This window comes from Chlorocebus sabaeus, chromosome 16 (assembly GCF_047675955.1).
Source record: "Chlorocebus sabaeus isolate Y175 chromosome 16, mChlSab1.0.hap1, whole genome shotgun sequence".
Classification (NCBI taxonomy): Eukaryota; Metazoa; Chordata; class Mammalia; order Primates; family Cercopithecidae; genus Chlorocebus; species Chlorocebus sabaeus.
In genome coordinates this window covers 62,717,706-62,737,600 of record NC_132919.1, presented here as the reverse complement: position 1 = coordinate 62,737,600, position 19,895 = coordinate 62,717,706, and the positions used below count along the sequence as shown (strand labels likewise).

General features: G+C 40.5%; 1 protein-coding gene across 1 annotated transcript in view; it reads left to right on the top strand.

Moving 5' to 3' along the window:
- Positions 1-19,895, top strand: part of DDX42 (DEAD-box helicase 42) — a 47,461-nt gene that overhangs the window by 18,576 nt on the left and 8,990 nt on the right. The window contains exons 4-12 of the mRNA XM_037993595.2: positions 5,661-5,722; positions 7,222-7,258; positions 8,098-8,247; positions 12,727-12,831; positions 14,545-14,664; positions 16,019-16,195; positions 18,023-18,151; positions 18,756-18,855; positions 19,736-19,783. Of these exons, the coding sequence (XP_037849523.1) occupies positions 5,661-5,722; positions 7,222-7,258; positions 8,098-8,247; positions 12,727-12,831; positions 14,545-14,664; positions 16,019-16,195; positions 18,023-18,151; positions 18,756-18,855; positions 19,736-19,783 (928 nt within the window). The remainder of the gene's footprint in view (positions 1-5,660; positions 5,723-7,221; positions 7,259-8,097; positions 8,248-12,726; positions 12,832-14,544; positions 14,665-16,018; positions 16,196-18,022; positions 18,152-18,755; positions 18,856-19,735; positions 19,784-19,895) is intronic.

Sequence of the window (19,895 nt, the reverse complement as noted above, 5' to 3'; positions counted from 1 at the left end):
TGCCAAAATTGTAAATTCTGTTCTGTAGTTTTAAATGTTATTTCTTTATCAACATCCATGACCTCCCTGTAGAAATTTAACCTCATGACCACCTCCTTGAAACCCTTCTCACTAGGCTTTTGTGATTTTGTGTTACTTTTCTTTTTCATCTTTCTGACTTTTTTCTTTCGGTTTGTTTTTGTTTTATTATTATTTACTTTTTATTGTGGAAAAATTTAAACACAAAGATAGAATAATAAAATGAACCTTCATGTACCTTCAACAAACTTTATTAGTTAACAACTTTTGGCCACTTTTGTGTTATCTAATCTCTCCCACCACCGATTCTTTCTTTTCTTTTCTTTCTTTTTTCTTTTTTATTTTTTGAGACAAAGTCTTGCTCTGATGTGGGCTGGCTAGAGTGTAGTGGTATGATCATGGCTTACTGCAGCCTCACACTCCTGACCTCAAATGGTCCTCCTGCCTCAGCCTCCTGAATTGCTGAGTTTACAGGTGTGCACCAACATACCCAGCTAATTTTTAAAGTTTTTATAGAGGTAAGGTCTTGCTTTGTTACCCAGATTGGTTTTGAACTTCTAACCTCAAGTGATCCTCTAGCCTCAGCCTCCCAAAGCGCTTGGACCATAGGCATAAGCCACTGTGCCAAATCCAATTCTGTTTTGGATTATTTTAAAATCTCAGACATATAATTTTATCCATCAGTATTTCTCTGAGAATACTCTCAAAAATTGCAACCACCATGTTATTGTTGCACCCAAAAAAACAAATCATTAAATATCCATCTGACGGTTATTTGTGATCCTTCTTGCCGTCCTCCTCCAATTTTTCACATACAGAGGTCACTTTACAGCTCTCTATATTGATTTACTATCTTCATTCTTTATATATTCCTCGGTGACCTCATTTACTTTTAAAACTTTTCTGTGCATAATTTACATTTTGAGTCCCATCTTTCTCTTTGATTTTGGTCCTGCTTTTCCAGAATTGTATTGGACTTTTTTACATGTGTCCCACTGGTACCTTAAACTCAATCATCTTTTCCTCCTCAACAAGTCATTCTCTTATTTCTATGAATGACATTAATGGTCACATAGTCACCTTAGCTTAAAACTGGCTTTAATTTCTTCCTTCACCACTGCCTCTTCATTTTTTTAGCAGATTATCAGGAATGTTTATTATTTAATTTAATCCTCAAAATAATTGTGGGAAATAGGCAGAAAAATGTATATATAAATAAAAATTTTTAACTGATAATAAAACTGAACCCTAAGATAATTCAAATCATTTGCCCCAAATCATATTGGTACTTAATGTGGCAGACCTGGAACTCAAATCTAATTTCTCTTGCTTAGTAGTCCTGAAGGTCTAGCTCTTTCCCATACATCATGCTGCCTTTCCTCTTCTCATTTGCCAAAATCTGTCAATCTTTATAATAGCTCTTGCATCTGTTCTTTCCTTTCTGTTGCCACTGTAGCCATCCTACTTTACATCCTTGTAAATTTTCTCCCTGCTTTAGTCTTTCTGCTGTCTTATTAGGTAGTATACAGCTACAGGTTAATTAGACCAAAATATGTTTCTTTTCATAGTATTCTCCTTACTTAAAAACTGTCACTTTAGATGACTGGACATGGTGGCTCATACCTATAACCCCAGCATTTCGGGAGTCCCTTGAGTTCAGAAGTTCAAAACCAGCCTAGGCAGCATAGCAAGTGCCTGTCTCTACAAAAAATAAAATTCAGCCAGGTTTGGTGGCATGCTGCTGTAGTCTCAGCTGTTTGGGAGGCTGAGGTTGTAGTGAGCCATGATCTTGCCACTACTCAGCCTGGATGACAAGGTGAGACCCTGTCTCAAGAACAAAATGAAACCAAAAACTATCACTTTAGACTATGTGCCATAGCTCACACCTGTAACCCCTGGCATTTTGCGGGGCCAAGGTGGGAAAATCGCTTGAGGTTGGGCAGCATAGTGAGACCCTGTCTGTAAAAAAAGGAAAGAAAAAAAAATTGGCCAGGCATGGTGGCTCACGTTTGTAATCCCAGCACTTTGGGAGGCCAAGGTGAGTGGATCAGGAGTTTGAGACCAGCCTGGCCAACATGGTGAAACCCCATCTCTACTAAAAATACAAAAAAAATTAGCTAGGCATGGTGGTGCACACCTGTAATCCCTGCTACTTGGGAGGCTGAGACAGGAGAATCACTTGAACCTGGGAGGCAGAGGTTATAGTGAGCTGAGATGGCACCATTGCACTCCAGCCTGGCAATAGAGTGAGACTCCATCTCAAAAAAAAAAAAAAAAAGAAAAGAAAAGAAAAACTGTCACTTAATTGGTTATGAAATAAAATCCTTTCAGATTCCTTAGTTACTTGTCCTCAGCCAGAATACACCTCTCCTCCAAGGAAGCAGGGAAAGAAATAATCCAAGATTATTGTGTTTTTGTTTGGCCTAGACATTGCTTTTTTAAAATGTGAGCCAACATTTTTAGTATCGGGATTTTGTCTAATAGTTCAGACTGTTGAACAATGGAAGATCTGGCAGTATACTAAGCCTGTGTTTTTGTGTGGCAGAAAGAGGCTATTGCTGAGCAAATGGCTGCCTACATTAGACAAGTCATGCTTTTCCTTGCTCACCATAGTTACATCAATCCCTGTTTTCTTCTTAACGTTGAGGCCACTGTTTATAGAACCATTTGTCATTTGTCTTGCACTGTAATTTTTCTTTTCTTTTGAGACAGCATCTCTTGCCCAAGCCAGAGTGCAGTGGCACCATAACAGTTCACTGTAACCTCAAATTCCTAGGCTCAAGCAGTCCTCCCGCTTCAGCCTCCTGAGTAGCTGGAACTACAGGTGCACGCCACCACATTCGGCTAATTTTTAGAAAATGTTTTTTCCTGGGCTGGTCTCAAACTCCAAGCCTCAGGCAATCCTTCAACCTTGGCCTCTCAAAGTGCTGGAATTGTAGGTGTGGGTCTGTGCCCAGCCTCTGTATTGTAATTTTTCTTAGGGTGGAGAATTATGTTTCTGAACTTAGTTCTCTGTCAGATATCAGAAAACAAAAGACTCAGGGTAATATAAGAAAAATTAGAGTACATTTCTGTAGAAGAATATGGCTACTTATTTATTTCCAGTTTGGTCTTTGAATTTCCCATCTGATTTACAACAACTTAAGTTACTTACTGAAGAATATACACCTAATAGGTGGCAGAGCCAAAGTTCACCTCCAAACACCATATTCCTTATGCAGTATCATTCTGTATCTGAGTTCTTACAGTATTGTATATTTCTGCCACTTACCAAACTATACGGGATACTTACCAAACACCCAGACTATTCAGGGCATATATATGTCTTGCAGCATAGTAGGTATTTAGTTAATATGTTAAGTGAATTGAGGTCAGTAGATGGAGACCATCCTGGCTAACATGGTGAAACTCCATCTCTACTAAAAATAAAAAAAATTAGCCGGGTGTGGTGGCATGTGCCTGTAGTCCCAGCTACTCGGGAGGGTGAACCCGGGAGGCGGAGGTTGCAGTGAGCCGAGATCACGCCACTGCACTCCAGCTTGGGCAACAGAGTGAGACTCAATCTCAAAACAAAAAACAAAAAACTTAAGTGATTTACCCTAGGCGTAAAGGCAGTAAATGAATTGTCATCTTTGAGATGTGTTGTATGCGTTGTTTTCTTCTTCATCTTCTGAGATACGAACATTTCCTAATGGGCTACGTTTCCCAGAGAATCTGGGCTGATTATTTCTTGAGGGATCTCTAGTGATGAATTAAAAAAAAAAATTAGCTCTTGATTTTCCAGGTTTAAATGTAGATTTATGGTAGTACAAACTGGCATAGCCCTTTCTGAGTGAGAGTATCCAAGAATGGGCTAAATTATTTTGCTTGGCATTTTTGTTTGTTTGTTTGTTTTTGGTTTTTTGGGGGATGGAGCTTCGCCCTTGTTGCCCAGGCTAGAGTGCAATGGCACAATCTCAGCTCACCACACCTTCCGCCTCCTGGGTTCAAGCGATTCTCCTGCTTCAGCTTCCTGAGTAGCTGGGATTACAGACATGTACCACCATACCCGGCTAATTTTGTATTTTTGGTAGAGACGGGGTTTCTCCATGTTGGTCAGGCTGCTCTCGAACTCCCGACCTCAGGTGATCTGCCCGCCTTGGCCTCCCAAGTTGGTGGGATTACGGGCGTGAGCCGCTGCACCCAGCCCAGATGTCAAATTTTATAGAAAGTATTAACTTTTCTAGTGCTTGAACTAGATGAAAATTTATTTTTAGCCAGTGTTCTGAAAAAGGATTTATGTAGGCTTAAACAATATGTTCTTCCACTGTTGGTGACCTGTTTCTTATGTTACATTGCTTATGTCATCTTCAGTTTATAGTCTTAAATATATCTTATAGCTGGTTCAGTCCTCTGAAAAGTAGATTGTTTGTATGCAGTGCTTCTCTTTAAAACAATTTCTCTTCATCAGGAACATTTGGTTTGATAGAACACCTGATCATGCCACAGTATGTATAGTGGCATTTTAAAAAATCTGAGATTGCCAGAAAAACTCATGGTGCTTTTATAGTGAGGAAAAGTTGCGTAGAATGTGAGAAAAATCATTTAATTCTTCTGACCGTGATTTTCAAATGTATAATACAAACGATTAATTTTGATCAGTGATCATCAATTTGCGGTATATAAAAATCGCCTAGGCCGGACACGGTGGCTCACGCCTGTAATCCCAGCACTTTGGGAGGCAAAGCGGGTGGATCACCTGGGGTCAGGAGTTCGAGACCATCCTGACCAACATGGAGAAACCCCATCTCTACCAAAGATACAAAATTAGCCGGGCGTGGTAGTGCATGCCTGTAATCCCAGCTACTCAGGAGGCTGAGGCAGGAGAATCGCTTGAACCTGGGAGGAGGAGGTTGCTGTGAGCCAAGATGGTGCCATTGCACTTCAGCCTGGGCAACGAGAGCGAAACTCCATCTCAAAAAAAAAAAAAGAATTGCCTGTGAAAAATGTAAAAACTACCCACATGTAACTCACTCACTCCAGCCCCAAGGATTCTGATTTAGTAGGTGTAGAGCAAAATTTTCAGCCTTGAGACTGTTGTCATTTGGCGCTGGATAATTATTTGTTGTGGGGCTGTCCTGTGTATTGTTGAATGTTTAGTAGCCATCCTTGGCCTCTACAAACCAGTACCATCAGCTGTACCACCCCCAAAATTAAAAATGTCTCCAGACATTGCCAGATGTTGCTGAGGGGCAAAATTGTCCCAGATTGAGAGCCACCTTTCCAGAGTCAGATGTTTGTGGTTTTAAGCTACACTTTGAGGAAGGCTTATCTGCCTGAATTGAAAGCACTTTACATCTATAATTTTATCATTAGCTTAAAGCAACTAAAGGTTATGTATTTGTGAAGCAAGCACTTTTGTTCATTTTTCCATGTGTGGCACATTATTACAGATAAAAATTGTGTAGTCCATATACAGCCAAGTTTACAGAGCATTTAGTTATTTCTCTTTGAAAAATAACTGTCAAAATGCAATTTGATGGCATCAAAATGCACTTGTCAAACACATAGCTGAAGTTATTATGGCACTTGTTCCAATCTAAAAATTGTTTCTTTCAGTGTTTTTAGTTGATGTCATTCTATACAGCCTTTTGTTTTATTAGGATCAGGCAGCTAGAGACATGAAGAGGCTTGAAGAAAAGGACAAGGAAAGAAAAAACGTAAAGTAAGTTGTTTTCTTCTCCTTCACAAAGGTTACATGAAAACCGCTAAAGTATTGCAAAGCCTATTCCCCCAAAGTTTATAGACAAAAAATACTGAAGTACACTTGTGTACTTTACTTGAAGTTATTCCTGTATCTTGAATACTTTTTTAAGAATAGAGATGGTAACAGTCTTTGCATTTGGAATAATTGAAAAGCATTCAGTTTGGTAGAATAGTATTTGGTCTTTGACTATAAATAGTTGTTTAGTAAACACAAGGAATGAATTATAGTAGAGTTTAGGGGAGCATAATTACTAAAATTTGGGCTCATTGTTCTGAGTTTGTCTCGTAATTAATATAAAATAGGTTAATGCCTATATGGTTGATTATGAGAAGTAATGACAGCTGTATCATGAAAACTACGTACAGTTGAACCTTTGAACAACACAGATTTGACTGCATGAGTCCACTCATGGGGATTTTTTTCAACCAACACAGATGGAAAAATAATATTCACAGTATAAAAACCTGTGTATAAGGAGGGCTGTAATAATACCTAATTTTATTTAGGGAGTGACATTGTGCTGTAGCAGCCGTAGTCAGAACTTGAAGTACTTTATTTTCTGGGAAAGAGAAGTCTACTCTTTGCCTTGATGAGTAAACTCCTAAGGCTTTTTCTGCCAGGCATGGTTGGACTTTTTTCTCGCCGTGCTTGGCCGTCCGTGCTTCAGTCCCTTACCAGGGTTTCTGTTCCGTATGAAAATTTAGCTGTGGTTTTGGTATTCACTGTATGTCGTATCCCCTTCCACCTGCCCTACACTGGTGGTGTTGCTTGCTGGTTGCCTTAGGAATAGCAAGTGCTCTAGGTTAGGTAGAAAGTCTGATTAGAAACAGATGGTTGTGGGAACGGAGCAACCATATTTTCTCTATAGCTCCTGAGAGATACAGTAAGTGGTGATGATCCCCTTCTCCGTGTGAGCTGTTTAATAAGAGTTTTATTCCCAAACTCATAAAGGAGTTAATGTAGTTTTCTCTCTGTCCCCATCCCTAAGGTAACTGCTTTTGTCTGAAAACCATTTACCCTAGAGCTAGAAATTTTGGGGACAATAAGAAGGTTGGGACCTTCTTTCTAGTATATGCCAAATCCAATATATTTTTTTTCTTTTTAGTCTGAAATGCTTTGCACAACCACATTGTTTGTTGTATGGATTCACAAAACTAGGACCATTTGCTATCTGTCTTCAGAAGGTTTTTACGTCTGATATTCTTGTTGGTAACTGCTGTTTCTAGGGGTATCGTATCATCCCATTTAAAAGAAATGCAAACTGCAGATTATAGAGTGAAGCTACACATATATATATATAATGGGTGGATAGTTTACAGTGTGCTCATTGCTGCTTTGTTATTGTTAGTGTTGAGAGTTCCTGTGCTGTGTGGAATTCAACACTAATCTGCTGTAAGAATGGAGCTGGGTATGTGGAACATTTGCAGGGAAGTTTGTTTCTCCGCTTGTTTTTCCAGGGGTATTCGAGATGACATTGAAGAGGAAGATGACCAAGTGAGTTCCTATGCAGTATTTCTATCTTTTATTTTTATCCACAAAGTCTATACTGAGGACAAGCTAGAGCTTGCCTTCACTCAAAATGGCCATTCCTGACATTCAGCAAGGAATGTCATTTGATTTGCTCCTCTTGTACCTGTGTGACCAATTGGTAATACATAGATTCACATGGCTTTCCCCCATATTGAAGATGGAATTTTTGATCAACTATGACATCCAAAGCAGATACGAGCTTTATTCAGCTTGCTTCTTTTTAAATCCAAAATTAATGTTTATTCTGATAAATCAAGTAGTAGAGTAGTGTGGGATCTATGGATGGCCTCTGGTAACATCTAACCTCTACCTCTTAGAGTCCTGTTTGTGGTTCTTGTATTTCAAGCTGGAATGTTAATGACTGTCCATTAGTCTTTTTTTTCCCCATTGTTCAGTTGCGGAGTGATGAGAATCAGAGTGAGTGGTAGCCCTTTCCAGGTTTGTGACCTTTCTAATTAGTGTTAACTTCCAAACTTGGATTGTTAAAGCCACAGCATGTGTTCTACGGCTCTGGGCAGGGTTGGTAGACACCCCACTCCAGGAAGGCTGTGGAACAGACAGATTTGTAAGTCTTCTATTAAACAAGTTGCAACATTTAGTAGTACTAACTGTTTAATTCATTTCTTCTGATTGTTCTTCTAAATATTGCTATTATTAAAGGAATCATTGCTAGTAAGGGTCTTGCCTTACTTGGTAGGTATTTTAACTGTGCAGTCGTCTGGTACACTGTGTGCGCTAATTACAGGAGCAGAAACATTCTCAATTGTACTTGGGTGTGATTATGTTCTTGTGCTTTCCTGCAGGAAGCTTATTTTCGATACATGGCAGAAAACCCAACTGCTGGTATGGTTCAGGAGGAAGAGGAAGACAATCTAGAATATGATAGTGACGGAAATCCAATTGCACCTACCAAAAAAATAATTGATCCTCTTCCCCCCATTGATCATTCAGAGGTATGGTATTTCTTGCTGAATTTTACTCTTGTTTCAAGCTGATACTTTACTTCAGCTTTAACATTTAGATTTTCCCAGTACTGGAATACTCTTACATCATGAGCGTATGCATCTTGTCATCTCTACTGGTTGAGCCACAAATTCCATGAGGCTTTATAGCCTATCTTGTTCAAAAGTATAGCCAAATCACTTACATTTGACTTTAGAATTAAAACATTTTTTTTCAAGTAATTGTACTTGTTTTCCAGAACCAATACTTACCATCTTTCTCTCTCTCTCTCTCTTTTTCTTTCTCTTTCTTTCTCCCCTTCCCTTTCCTTCCTTTCCTTCCTTTCTTTCCTTCCTCCCTTCTCTTCCCTTTCCTCCTAACTTCCTTCCTTCCTTCTTTCCTTCCTTCCTTCCTTCCCTTCCTCCCTCCCTTCCTTCCTTCCCTTCTTTCCTTCTTCCCTCCCTTCCTCCCTCCCTCCCTCCCTCCGTTCTGTTCCCTTCCCTGTCACCCAGGCTGGAGTGCAGTGGCACGATCTCAGCTCACTGCAACACTGCCTCCTGGGTTCAAGCAGTTCTGCCTGCCTCAGCCTCCCGAGTAACTGGGATTACAGGTGCCCACTACCATGCCTGGCTAATTTTTTAAAAATATTTTTGGTAGAGACGGGGTTTCACCATGTTGGCCAAGCTGGTCTTGAACTCCTGACCTCAGGTGATTCCCCTGCCTCGGCCTCCCAAAGTGCTGGGATTATAGGCGTGAGCCACCACACCTGGCCGTGACATCTTTCTTTCAAACTGGGAATGCTTGGGGCCTGTGTTTACTCTTTTTTGTTGTTGTTGTTGTTGTTGTTGCTATATTGCCCAGACTGGCCCCAAACTCCTGAACTCAAGCAATCCTTTCACTTCAGCCTCCTGAGTAGCTGGGACTATAGGTGCATGCCGCTGCACCTGGCATGCATGCATTTTTTTGTTTATTTTTTTTCCAGACGGAGTCTTGCTGTGTTACCCAGGGTGGAGTGCAGTGGCTCAGTCTTGGCTCACGGCAGTCTCCGCTTCCCAGGTTAATTTTTAGTAGAGATGGGGTTTTACCATGTTGACCAGGCTAGTCTCAAACTCCTTACCTCAAGTGATCCACCCACCTTGGCCTTTTAAAGTGCTGGGATTACAGATGTGAGCCACTGTGCCCGGCCACATTTGTTTTTTTAATTGCTATAAATATTTACTGTTGGTCCCAGATCTGGGGCAGATAAGAGGCTATTTCTTCAAAGTGGAACCAGTAATTACAGGATCCTTAAGGAATGAGGACATCAGTATACCCACTTGAAAAAATATCAGTGTTTCATCCAGGTTAAATATCTGCCGAGATCTCACATATACTAATGATTCTAGATCTAGAGCAGTGGTTCTCAGTGTGGACCAAGAACCCGTTTCAGGGAGCCTACAGAGTCCAAACACTTTTCATTATACCAAGATTATTTTCCTTTGTTACTGCATCAACATTTGCATTGTTGGTGTAAAAGCAGTGATAAGTAAAACTGCTGATGCCTTAGCATGAATCAAGCCAGGGGCACCAAACTGTTCTAGTAGGCACGTTCTCCGTTCTCAGACCATTGCAGTTAAAAAAAAAAACAAAACAAAACCAGTTTCACTCAAGAATGCCCTTATGAAACAGTAAAAATTATTAAAATCGTGACCCTAGATCTACATGTCTTTTTATTCTGTGTGATAAAATGGGAAGTACGCATAAAGCATTTCTGTTGCGTACCAAAATATGATAGCCATTTCAAGGAAAAGCACTTAATGTGTTTGAGTTATAAGGTGAACTAGCTACTTTTTTTCATAGAACACCACTTTCACTGGACAAAATCAATGACACTTCAAGGAAAACAATTGAAAGTGTTTATTACCAATGATAGACATTCACGCTTTCGGCCAGAAGCTCACGCCTAAATTTCAACACTTTGGGAGGCTGAGGCGCGTAGATCGCTTGAGCTCAGGAATTTGAGAGAAGCTGGGCAACTTGGTGAAACTCCATCTAAATTTTGTTTTTTAATAACAAAATTCAGGCCGGGTGCGGTGGCTCACGCCTGTAATCCCAGCACTTGGGAGGCCGAGGCGGGTGGATCACCTGAGTTCAGCAGTTCAAGATCAGCCTGACCACCATGGAGAAACCCTGTCTCTACTAAAAATACAAAATTAGCTGGGTATGGTGGCACATGCCTGTAATCCCAGCTACTCGGGAGGCTGAGTCAGGAGAGTCACTTGAATCCAGGAGGCAGAGGTTGCAGTGAGCTGAAATCATGCCATTGCACTCCATCCTGGGCAATAAAAGCAAAACTCAATCTCAAAAAAAAAAAAAAAAAAGTCAAGCTTTCAAGCAAAACTTAGAATTTGGAAAACTTATATCTACCACAGTAGGCTTGATAGCTTTTCAGTACTTAAAGTTGTGACAAAATTGATGGTGATATTAATAACTGATTTTTAATATAATGAAATGTGTTAACATTTGGATGATCTGTATATAACCTCAGCAAACCAATATTTTCCAAATGATCTACATATGACATTACAAAGTCAAGCATGAATGAAAGCTCAACTCAAAATACATGATAGACAAATAGATTATAATCTTACAGAGTGTAAAAACTTCAGTAATATGGTTTCTGATTACACAACGAAAATAACTTTTAGGAAATGACCACTTGTCAAGTTTTAGTGTAAAATAAAAAGTATCTGAAAAGGGCTGGATGCAGTGGCTCATGCCTATAATAATTCCAGCACTTTGGGAGGCCAAGGTGGGCAGATCACTTGAGGGCAGGAGTTCGAGACCAGCCTGGCCAACATGGTGAAACCCCGTCTTTGGGATTGGTGGCAGGCATCAGTAATCCCAGCTACTCGGGAGGCTGAGGCAGGGGAATCACTTAAATCTTGGAGGAGGAGGTTGCTGTGAGCTGAGGTCGTGCCACTGCACTCCAGCCTGAGCGACAGAGGAGACTCCATCTCAAAAAAAAAAAAAAAGTATCTGAAAAGGCTGCTAAAATACTCTCCTCCCTTTTTCAACTACGTATTTTTTCTTTTCTTTCTTTGAGATGGAGTCCTGCTCTGTCACCCAGGCTGGAGTGCGGTGACGCGACCTTGGCTCACTGCAACTTCCTCCTCCTCCCAGGTTCAAGGAATTCTCCTGCCTCAGCCTCCTGAGTAGCTGGGACTACAGGCGTGTGCCACTATGCCCGGCTAATTTTTGTATTTTTGGTAGAGACGGGCTTTCACCATGTTGGCCAGGCTGGTCTTGAACTCCTGACCTCAAGTGACCCATCTGCCTCAGTCTCCCAAAGTGCTGGGATAATGGGTATGAGCCACTGCTCCTGGCCTGGAGGCCAGATTTTCTTATAGGCTTAAATAAAACCAAGCTATTGCAACAATTTGAATATTGTATGAGCTATTTAAGTTAAACATTAATAAAGAGATTTGTGAAAATACAAGACAGTGTCACTCTTCTTGCCAATTTTTTTTATGTATCCAGAATTATGGTTTTTTTTTCTAACTGCCTATAGAGTGCTTATATTTTTCTTAAAAAAGAAGTTTAAGAGCCAGGCATGGTGGCGCATGCTTGGAGTCCCAGCTACTGGAGAGGCTGAGGCAGGAGAATCACTGGAGCCCAGGAGTCTAGCCTGGGCAACATAGCAAGACCCTGTCACTGAAAAAAAAAATTTTTTTATAAAAAATAATTTAGCCAAATTGATAGGTGGTGATGTGCTTATGTTTTGTATACCTAGTACAGTAAGCTATGAAAATAATAATAAAAGTGACTGCTACTCTCTCTGGAATTGGAAATGCTTGGCCATACATTTTTTAAAAGTTACAAACAACTCCATGTTTTTAAATAGAATAGAACTCCCTCTAAAAGCAGAACTATCTCCAAAAGAAATATTAGGAATGTTTTTAAATGCTTAGAGCTAGGTTAAACAGCTTAATTTAAAACATATTTAAATGTTATACGGTGAAATATCTTCTCTGTCCTCTGAGGTCTTTGGCATTATAGAGATTCCTTAGTCTGCTTCAAGCTTGTTCAAATTCGAGGTTTCCTTAAGAGTCTCTTTAGGAAGTAGGTTGGTGTTAGGCCAGGCACAATGGCTCATGCCTGTAATTCCAGCTACTTGGGAGGCTGAGGTGGCATGAGAATTGTTTGAACCTGGGAGGTGGAGGCTGCAGTGAGCCAGGATTGCACCACTGCACTACAGGCTGGGTGACAGAGTGAGACTGTGTGTCAACCAAAAAAAAGAAGTAGGTTGGTGTTTATATTGAAAATAGGAACAGAAAACAAATTAGCTGTACTTTTTAGGATCTAAGTTGAGAATAAATTAATTTTTTTGCTTTCTCTAGCTGGAATGGCTTTACTTGTGTGTTATTTGGAAAAGATTATTTTGCATTAAAGTCAAACTTACAGAATTGACTCTTGAATTCTAGACTAACTTTGAATAATTGGACCTGCAGATTGACTATCCACCATTTGAAAAAAACTTTTACAATGAGCATGAAGAGATAACCAACCTCACTCCACAGCAGTTAATAGATCTCCGACATAAGCTCAATCTTCGGGTAAGACAATCATTAAGCTCAGTATTCTTATATTAATGTTAATTAGTCCAGATTTAGTAGTATTATTGGTTATCTAAACTAATAACCTTGAATTTCTTTTCTAGTGATCTCTGAACTGTCATTGCCAGAATACTTATTATGTCCTTCTGTTCACATCTCTTAATTTGATTGTTTTAGTCTTCTAGATGCTGTTTTAGGATAGGATCATTTTCTTCTTTCACATTTCAGTGAATTTTGTATGTTCTGTGCTGGATGGGCTAGTGATGAAGGGTGGGAGTCCCCATCTAAAGGAAGAGGAAACAAAATTAATGGATGTTAACATATGATATCTTAGAATATTTTGAAATTAATATAAACTTGTCTGTCAAATTACATATAATGTGCTTTATTTTAAAAATTAGAATAAATTAATACCTTTTAAAAATGTGCATGTACTAATTTCAGAATGGTTTAAACTGCCTACCAGAAGTTTTGAGCTGCACATTGGCTACATTGGTTTAAGGTGCTGATAGATGGTAAATGAAGCACACAGAAAGAATATGCTATGCTATCTACTCTTAATATAGACAACTTCCTTGCCTGTGTGCACCTTATCAGTTGCTACACGATGTTTAAACTCCTGTTTTCCAGGAGGGGTGTGTATTTGGTGTGTGTACACTTGTCTGTTTTCCAAGAGGTACTCACCTCCCCAATGACCCAAGAAAATTTTTAAGTAAAACCTTTAACTTTTTTTTCACTTAAAAATTTTTAAGTGAGGCCGGGCGCGGTGGCTCAAGCCTGTAATCCCAGCACTTTGGGAGGCCGAGATGGGCGGATCACGAGGTCAGGAGATCAAGACCATCCTGGCTAACACAGTGAAACCCCCATCTCTACTAAAAAATACAAAAACCTAGCCGGGCGAGGTGGCGGGCGCCTGTAGTCCCAGCTACTCGGGAGGCTGAGGCAGGAGAATGGTGTGAACCCGGGAGGTGGAGCTTGCAGTGAGCCGAGATCCGGCCACTGTACTCCAGCCTGGGCGGCAGAGCGAGACTCCGTCTCAAAAAAAAAAAAAAAAAATTTAAGTGAAATCCTGATTGGAAATGTCAGCATCACCAGAGGAGCGTTGAAAGGTTACCACTTTGGGGGACACAATGGAGATTATAAGCCCCATTCTTCACCTGGGTACAGTTTGAACAGGGCTGGACAGTGGCTAGACCATCAGTCACTAAGGGAGACGTTAATTCATCAGGCACAACTGAAAATGGAGGCAGTAGATTATGTCTTTGTAGCCAGCATATGTAGAGTTGTCTTATTTGGAGCCAACTTGGAATTTTCATTTCAAGAGTAAGATACGTTAATTTTTTTCTACCCTCTGGTTAATGCTTATGCAAAATGGCAAAAGAAAGAACAGTAATGACTTCCCAATTCATTGAACAGGTTTTTTTCCATTTTGTTTGTTATGAGAAAATTAATTTTGATTTAATACATTTTTAGTTAATCATTTAAAATTGTATGACAATTATCTTGGGAATATTTGTCATGGAGTTTTTAATATGGGGTTTATATTTGTTACCATTTGAGGTTTTGCCTTTTCATCGTATGATTTTGGCTTACAGACTTGTATTTTCACTTCATACTCCAGCTAAAATGCTAGATCCAGGTAAGTATTGTTGAACTTCAAATGCTGTTAATGTTGAAGTACAAGTCATTCTGGGGAGTTGTCTCTATCTCTAGGTCTCTGGTGCTGCACCTCCTAGACCAGGAAGTAGTTTTGCTCATTTTGGGTTTGACGAACAACTTATGCACCAGATTCGGAAATCTGAATACACACAGCCCACTCCAATACAGTGTCAGGTACGTAAAACATAATGAAAGAAAAATAAAGTAGGATAATCTTTTGTGACTATATTAGTTTAAAAACAAATCACAGTAGTAAAACAGTGTTTAGTGTAGAACCTTATTGATAAGGATAGAGGTATTTATTACTCTAAGAAGTCACTAAATGGCTGGCAAATATTCTCTTGTATCTGATACATATCTTGAAAATATGATATGAAGAAAATAATTTATTAGGCCTAAACGTAACCATAAAGGTTTGTATATGGACAAGTTTAGTGCTGTCAATGACTAGAATTCCTTTGTCCATCACTTGAAAATTCTCATGCATTACTGAAAGTTTTAGCTTCTTTTTCCCATTTATATATGGGACTTATTTATTCTTATGAAGAAAATTATCATTTTCTGTATATGAATGAGATAGTCTGTACCTTCTCAAGGGGAGAAAATTTTTAAAAATTTTAGCAATCCTTCATTATAAATTGCGATCTTTCTGGTTTTTTTTTTTTTTTTTTGAAGACGGAGTCTCACTCTGTTGTCCAGGCTGGAGTGCAGTGGTGTGATCTTGGCTTACTGCAACCTCTGCCTCCCAGGTTCAAGCAATTTTCCTGCTTTAGCCTCCCGAGTAGGTGAGATTACAGGTGCATGCCACCACATCTGGCTAATTTTTTGTATTTTAGTAGAGATGGGGTTTCACCATGTTGCCCAGGCTGGTCTTGAGCTCCTGAGCCTCCCAAAGTGCTGGGATTATAGATGTGAGCCACTGTGCAGCCTTGATTTTTCATTTCTGTATTTTTTTTTTTTTGAAACAGAGTCTTGCTCTGTCGCCCAGGCTAGAGTGCAATGGCCGGATCTCAGCTCACTGCAAGCTCCGCCTCCCGGGTTCAGGCCATTCTCCTGCCTCAGCCTCCCGAGTAGCTGGGACTACAGGCGCCCGCCACCTCGCCCGGCTAGTTTTTTTGTATTTTTTTAGTAGAGACGGGGTTTCACCGTATTAGCCAGGATGGTCTCGATCTCCTGACCTCGTGATCCGCCCATCTCGGCCTCCCAAAGTGCTGGGATTACAGGCTTGAGCCACCCGCGCCCGGCCCTTCATTTCTGTATTTTAAACAAAATGGAGTTGTTTCAGTTCTGTAAGTGGTGGCTGATATCCACATAATGAGAATGATGTCATTTCCTATAAATTAAGAAGTTAATGAGAATGTTGGATATTGATATTTCTCTTTCACAACCAGTATGCATAGCACCGGATATGTTTTGTTCCATTGCATATAAAAATGTCATTAGTAGTCATTTATCCTTCCCCAGGATTTGCTTCAGTACACCTTTAGAATTGAAATTTTAGAGTGGTTATATTTTACTTTTTCTCCAGGGTGTGCCTGTGGCATTGAGTGGTAGAGACATGATTGGTATTGCCAAAACAGGTAGTGGGAAAACTGCAGCCTTCATATGGCCCATGTTGATTCATATAATGGACCAGAAGGAGTTGGAACCAGGTGATGGACCAATTGCAGTGATTGTGTGTCCTACCAGGGAGCTTTGCCAGCAGGTATGTGCTTTCTATAGAATGCCTCCTTCCATATGTGGACTAGCAAGGGACCAGCCAGTCAAGTGAGGTAGAATGACCAGGAAACCTTTTTTTTTTAATTGCAGTAAGATACACACAAAATTGACTATCTTTTTGAGACGGAGTCTTGCTCTGTTACCCAGGTTGGAGTGCAGTGGCGTGATCTCCGCTCACTGCAAGCTCCGCCTCCTGGGTTCCTGCCTCAGTCTCCCAGGTAGATAGGACTACAAGTGCCCACCACAAGGCCCAGCTAATTTTTTCTATTTTTTAGTAGAGACGGGGTTTAACCGTGTTGTTAGCCAGAACAGTTCCGATCTCCTGACCTCGTGATCCACCCGCCTCGGCCTCCCAAAGTGCTGGGATTACAGGCGTGAGCCACTGCATCCGGCCAACCATTTATTTATTTATTTTTTTATTTTTTATTTTTTATTTTTTTTTTTGAGACGGAGTCTTGCTCTGTCGCCCAGGCTGGAGTGCAGTGGCCGGATCTCAGCTCACTGCAAACTCCGCCTCCCGGGTTCATGCCATTCTCCTGCCTCAGCCTCCCGAGTAGCTGGGACTATAGGCGCCCGCCACCTCGCCCGGCTAGTTTTTTTGTAGTTTTAGTAGAGACGGGGTTTCACCGTGTTAGCCAGGATGGTCTCGATCTTCTGACCTCGTGATCCGCCCATCTCGGCCTCCCAAAGTGCTGGGATTACAGGCTTGAGCCACCGCGCCCGGCCTTATTTATTTATTTATTTATTTATTTTTATTTTTTTGAGACGGAGTCTCGCTCTGTCGCCCAGGCTGGAGTACAGTGACGCGATCTCGGCTCACTGCAAGCTCCGCTTCCCGGGTTCATGCCATTCTCCTATCTCAGCCTCCTGAGTAGCTGGGACTACAGGCGCCCACCACCATGCCCGGCTATTAGTAGAGACAGGGTATAACCATGTTAGCCAGAATAGTCTCAATCTCCTGACCTCGTGATCCACCCGCCTCGGCCTCCCAAAGTACTGGGATTACAGGCGTGAGCTACCGCGCCCGGCGTCTTAACTGTACATTTGTAATGTACAGTTTGGTGGCATTAAGTATATTCACAGTGTTGTGCTACCAGGAAACTTTGGAAAGTATTATGTGTTAAATATTTCCTATATAACCAAATACATACTTTCCCCTAAAAACTGTTTTTATTTATTTTTATTTATTTGCTTTTTTGAGACAGAGTCTCATTCTTTTGCCCAGGCTGGAATGCAGTGGCGTGAACTCAGCTCACTGCAACCTCCACCTCCCAGGTTCAAGCAGTTCTCCTGCCTCAGCCGAGAGGTTGGGATCACGGGCACACGCCACCACATCTGGCTAATTTTTTATATTTTTAGTAGAGACGGGGTTTCACCATGTTGACCAGGCTGGTCCCAAACTCCTGACCTCAAGAGATCTGCCTACCTCGGCCTCCCACAGTGCTGGGATTACAGGTGTGAGCCACTGCGCTCAGCCACAACTACTGTTTTTAAGAGGAAAAGTCTATTGTGATATGGGAATTGTTTGTATTATAAGCTGACAGTTTTTTTGTAGAATGAATTCATTTTGTCTTGGTAGAAAAGCAGTGACAGGATCAGAAAGAGAAGGGGGTAAAATGAATAAAGGAAGATTTTATATAATCTTTTGAGGTGCCTTAATGATATTCTTTTCATTTATACCTTTATGAATAAAATTGTTCTAGGTTTTGATTTTTTATGACATCACATTCTGTTTTTCAGAACTTCGTTTGAGTTGTGAGAGAGGTATTTGTTAGTGTCACAGTTTGTTAATATATTATTCACAACTTTGTAGATCCATGCAGAATGTAAGCGGTTTGGAAAAGCATATAATCTTCGATCAGTGGCCGTATATGGAGGAGGGAGTATGTGGGAGCAGGCCAAGGCCCTTCAGGAGGGGGCAGAGATTGTTGTGTGTACCCCAGTAAGTATGCTTTGTGTTTAAATGGCTTCTCAGCCTTCCTCGTTGTGGAAAACATGATTAGTTTTGCAGAGAATTTCCCCTAAAATGTGGTAAAAGCAGGGTTGAAAATATATTGATGAATGGCAGCCTGTGGTTTTAATTTTGATTGGTGGCTAAATTAGCAGTCCAGTAAGAGTCTCTGTGACATATAGGCTAGTAGCTACAAATTCCCCTCTATGTCAAATAGTTTTTCTTATTTTCTCCTACAAAATGATTGCCAAGTTCATCAAGAATCAGAAAGATACATATGGTCAGAACAGCCTAGAAGAGTGTAAACATTGAAGCCTGTCATTATGCTTTAAAGCAGGTCACTTTAGAATGCCTCAAAACATGCTTCTGGGCACTTTCCCACAGAATTTAAATCACAGTGTAAATGAAGAAGCCAACTGACTTTTCAAAATTTCTGTTCTTTTGAGCTAAGTAGTGCATAAGGTACGTGGCTGTTGGACCATTATCTATTACAGTCTGAGACTAGAGAATTAGCACTTTTTTGCCAGGAGTGCAACTGCTTAGAAAGTCCCTGTGAATGCCTTTATACTTACTGTTCATTTTGTGGATCTCATAGGGTCGACTGATTGATCATGTGAAAAAGAAAGCTACCAATCTTCAAAGAGTCTCTTACCTTGTGTTTGATGAAGCAGATCGAATGTTTGACATGGGATTTGGTATGCCTTGAATACCAGTTTCTTCTTTCCCCATCCTCATGATATTAGTTTTTTTCCCATGTCTTTCTAGAATAGTTTTTCAGCATGAGAGAAGCTAAAAATACTCCTGGATGGGGTTAGACTAGAAATATAGCTAAGATGAACATTTTTATGAGTTTTCTCTGGAAAAGTATGTTAGGTTTTATTGGGTTGAGGAAATTTCAAAGTGTCTTTGTATATAAGGGGAATATTTTCTCTGTCTTTATTTTTATTCATATGCCTTTGATCATAGAGGTTAAGGTCTGTGTACTTGGGTAGGTGAATGTCAGATGATTCGAGGCCCTTTGCTTTCCTGTCCTCATAGCTGTGTTTACTGATTGGAACACTGCTAGACCTAGCCCAGTTGGATGGAAGGAAAATTTTTCACTTTTATACTGAATGATATGTCTAGGAGCTTCGTTTTTTTTTTTTTTTGAGGCAGAGTTTCACTCTTGTTGCCCAGGCTGGAGTGCAGTGGTGCGATCTCACTACAACCTCCTCCTTCCAGTTTCAAGCGATTCTCCTGCCTCAGCCTCCTGAGTAGCTGGGATTATAGGCACCTACCCCACACCTGGCTAGGTTTGTTTTTTTTTTTTTTTTTTTTTTTTTTTGTTATTTTTAGTAGAGAGAGCCGCGTTGACCAGGTTGCAAACTCCTGACCTTAAGTGATCCGGTGATCCGCCTGCTTCGGCCTCCCAGAGTGCTAGGATTACAGGCATGAGCCACTGCGCCCGGCCTGGGGTTTCTAATTTTCTTAATTCTTACAACTTCTTGTGAAGACTTTTACTAAAATGACTTTTTCCAGGCTTCCCAAACTGTATTTCAGGTTATAATATTAATTTTATTGTTCTCCTTCTTCCAGAGTACCAAGTTCGATCCATAGCAAGTCATGTTCGTCCTGACAGGCAGAGTATGTATGAAGCACTTTCGTTAAACCAAATTTGTACTAAAAAGGACACTTATTTATTTTATAAGCACTCAGATCATGTGTGTATTGGTGAGAACCATAACGAGGGAGGTAA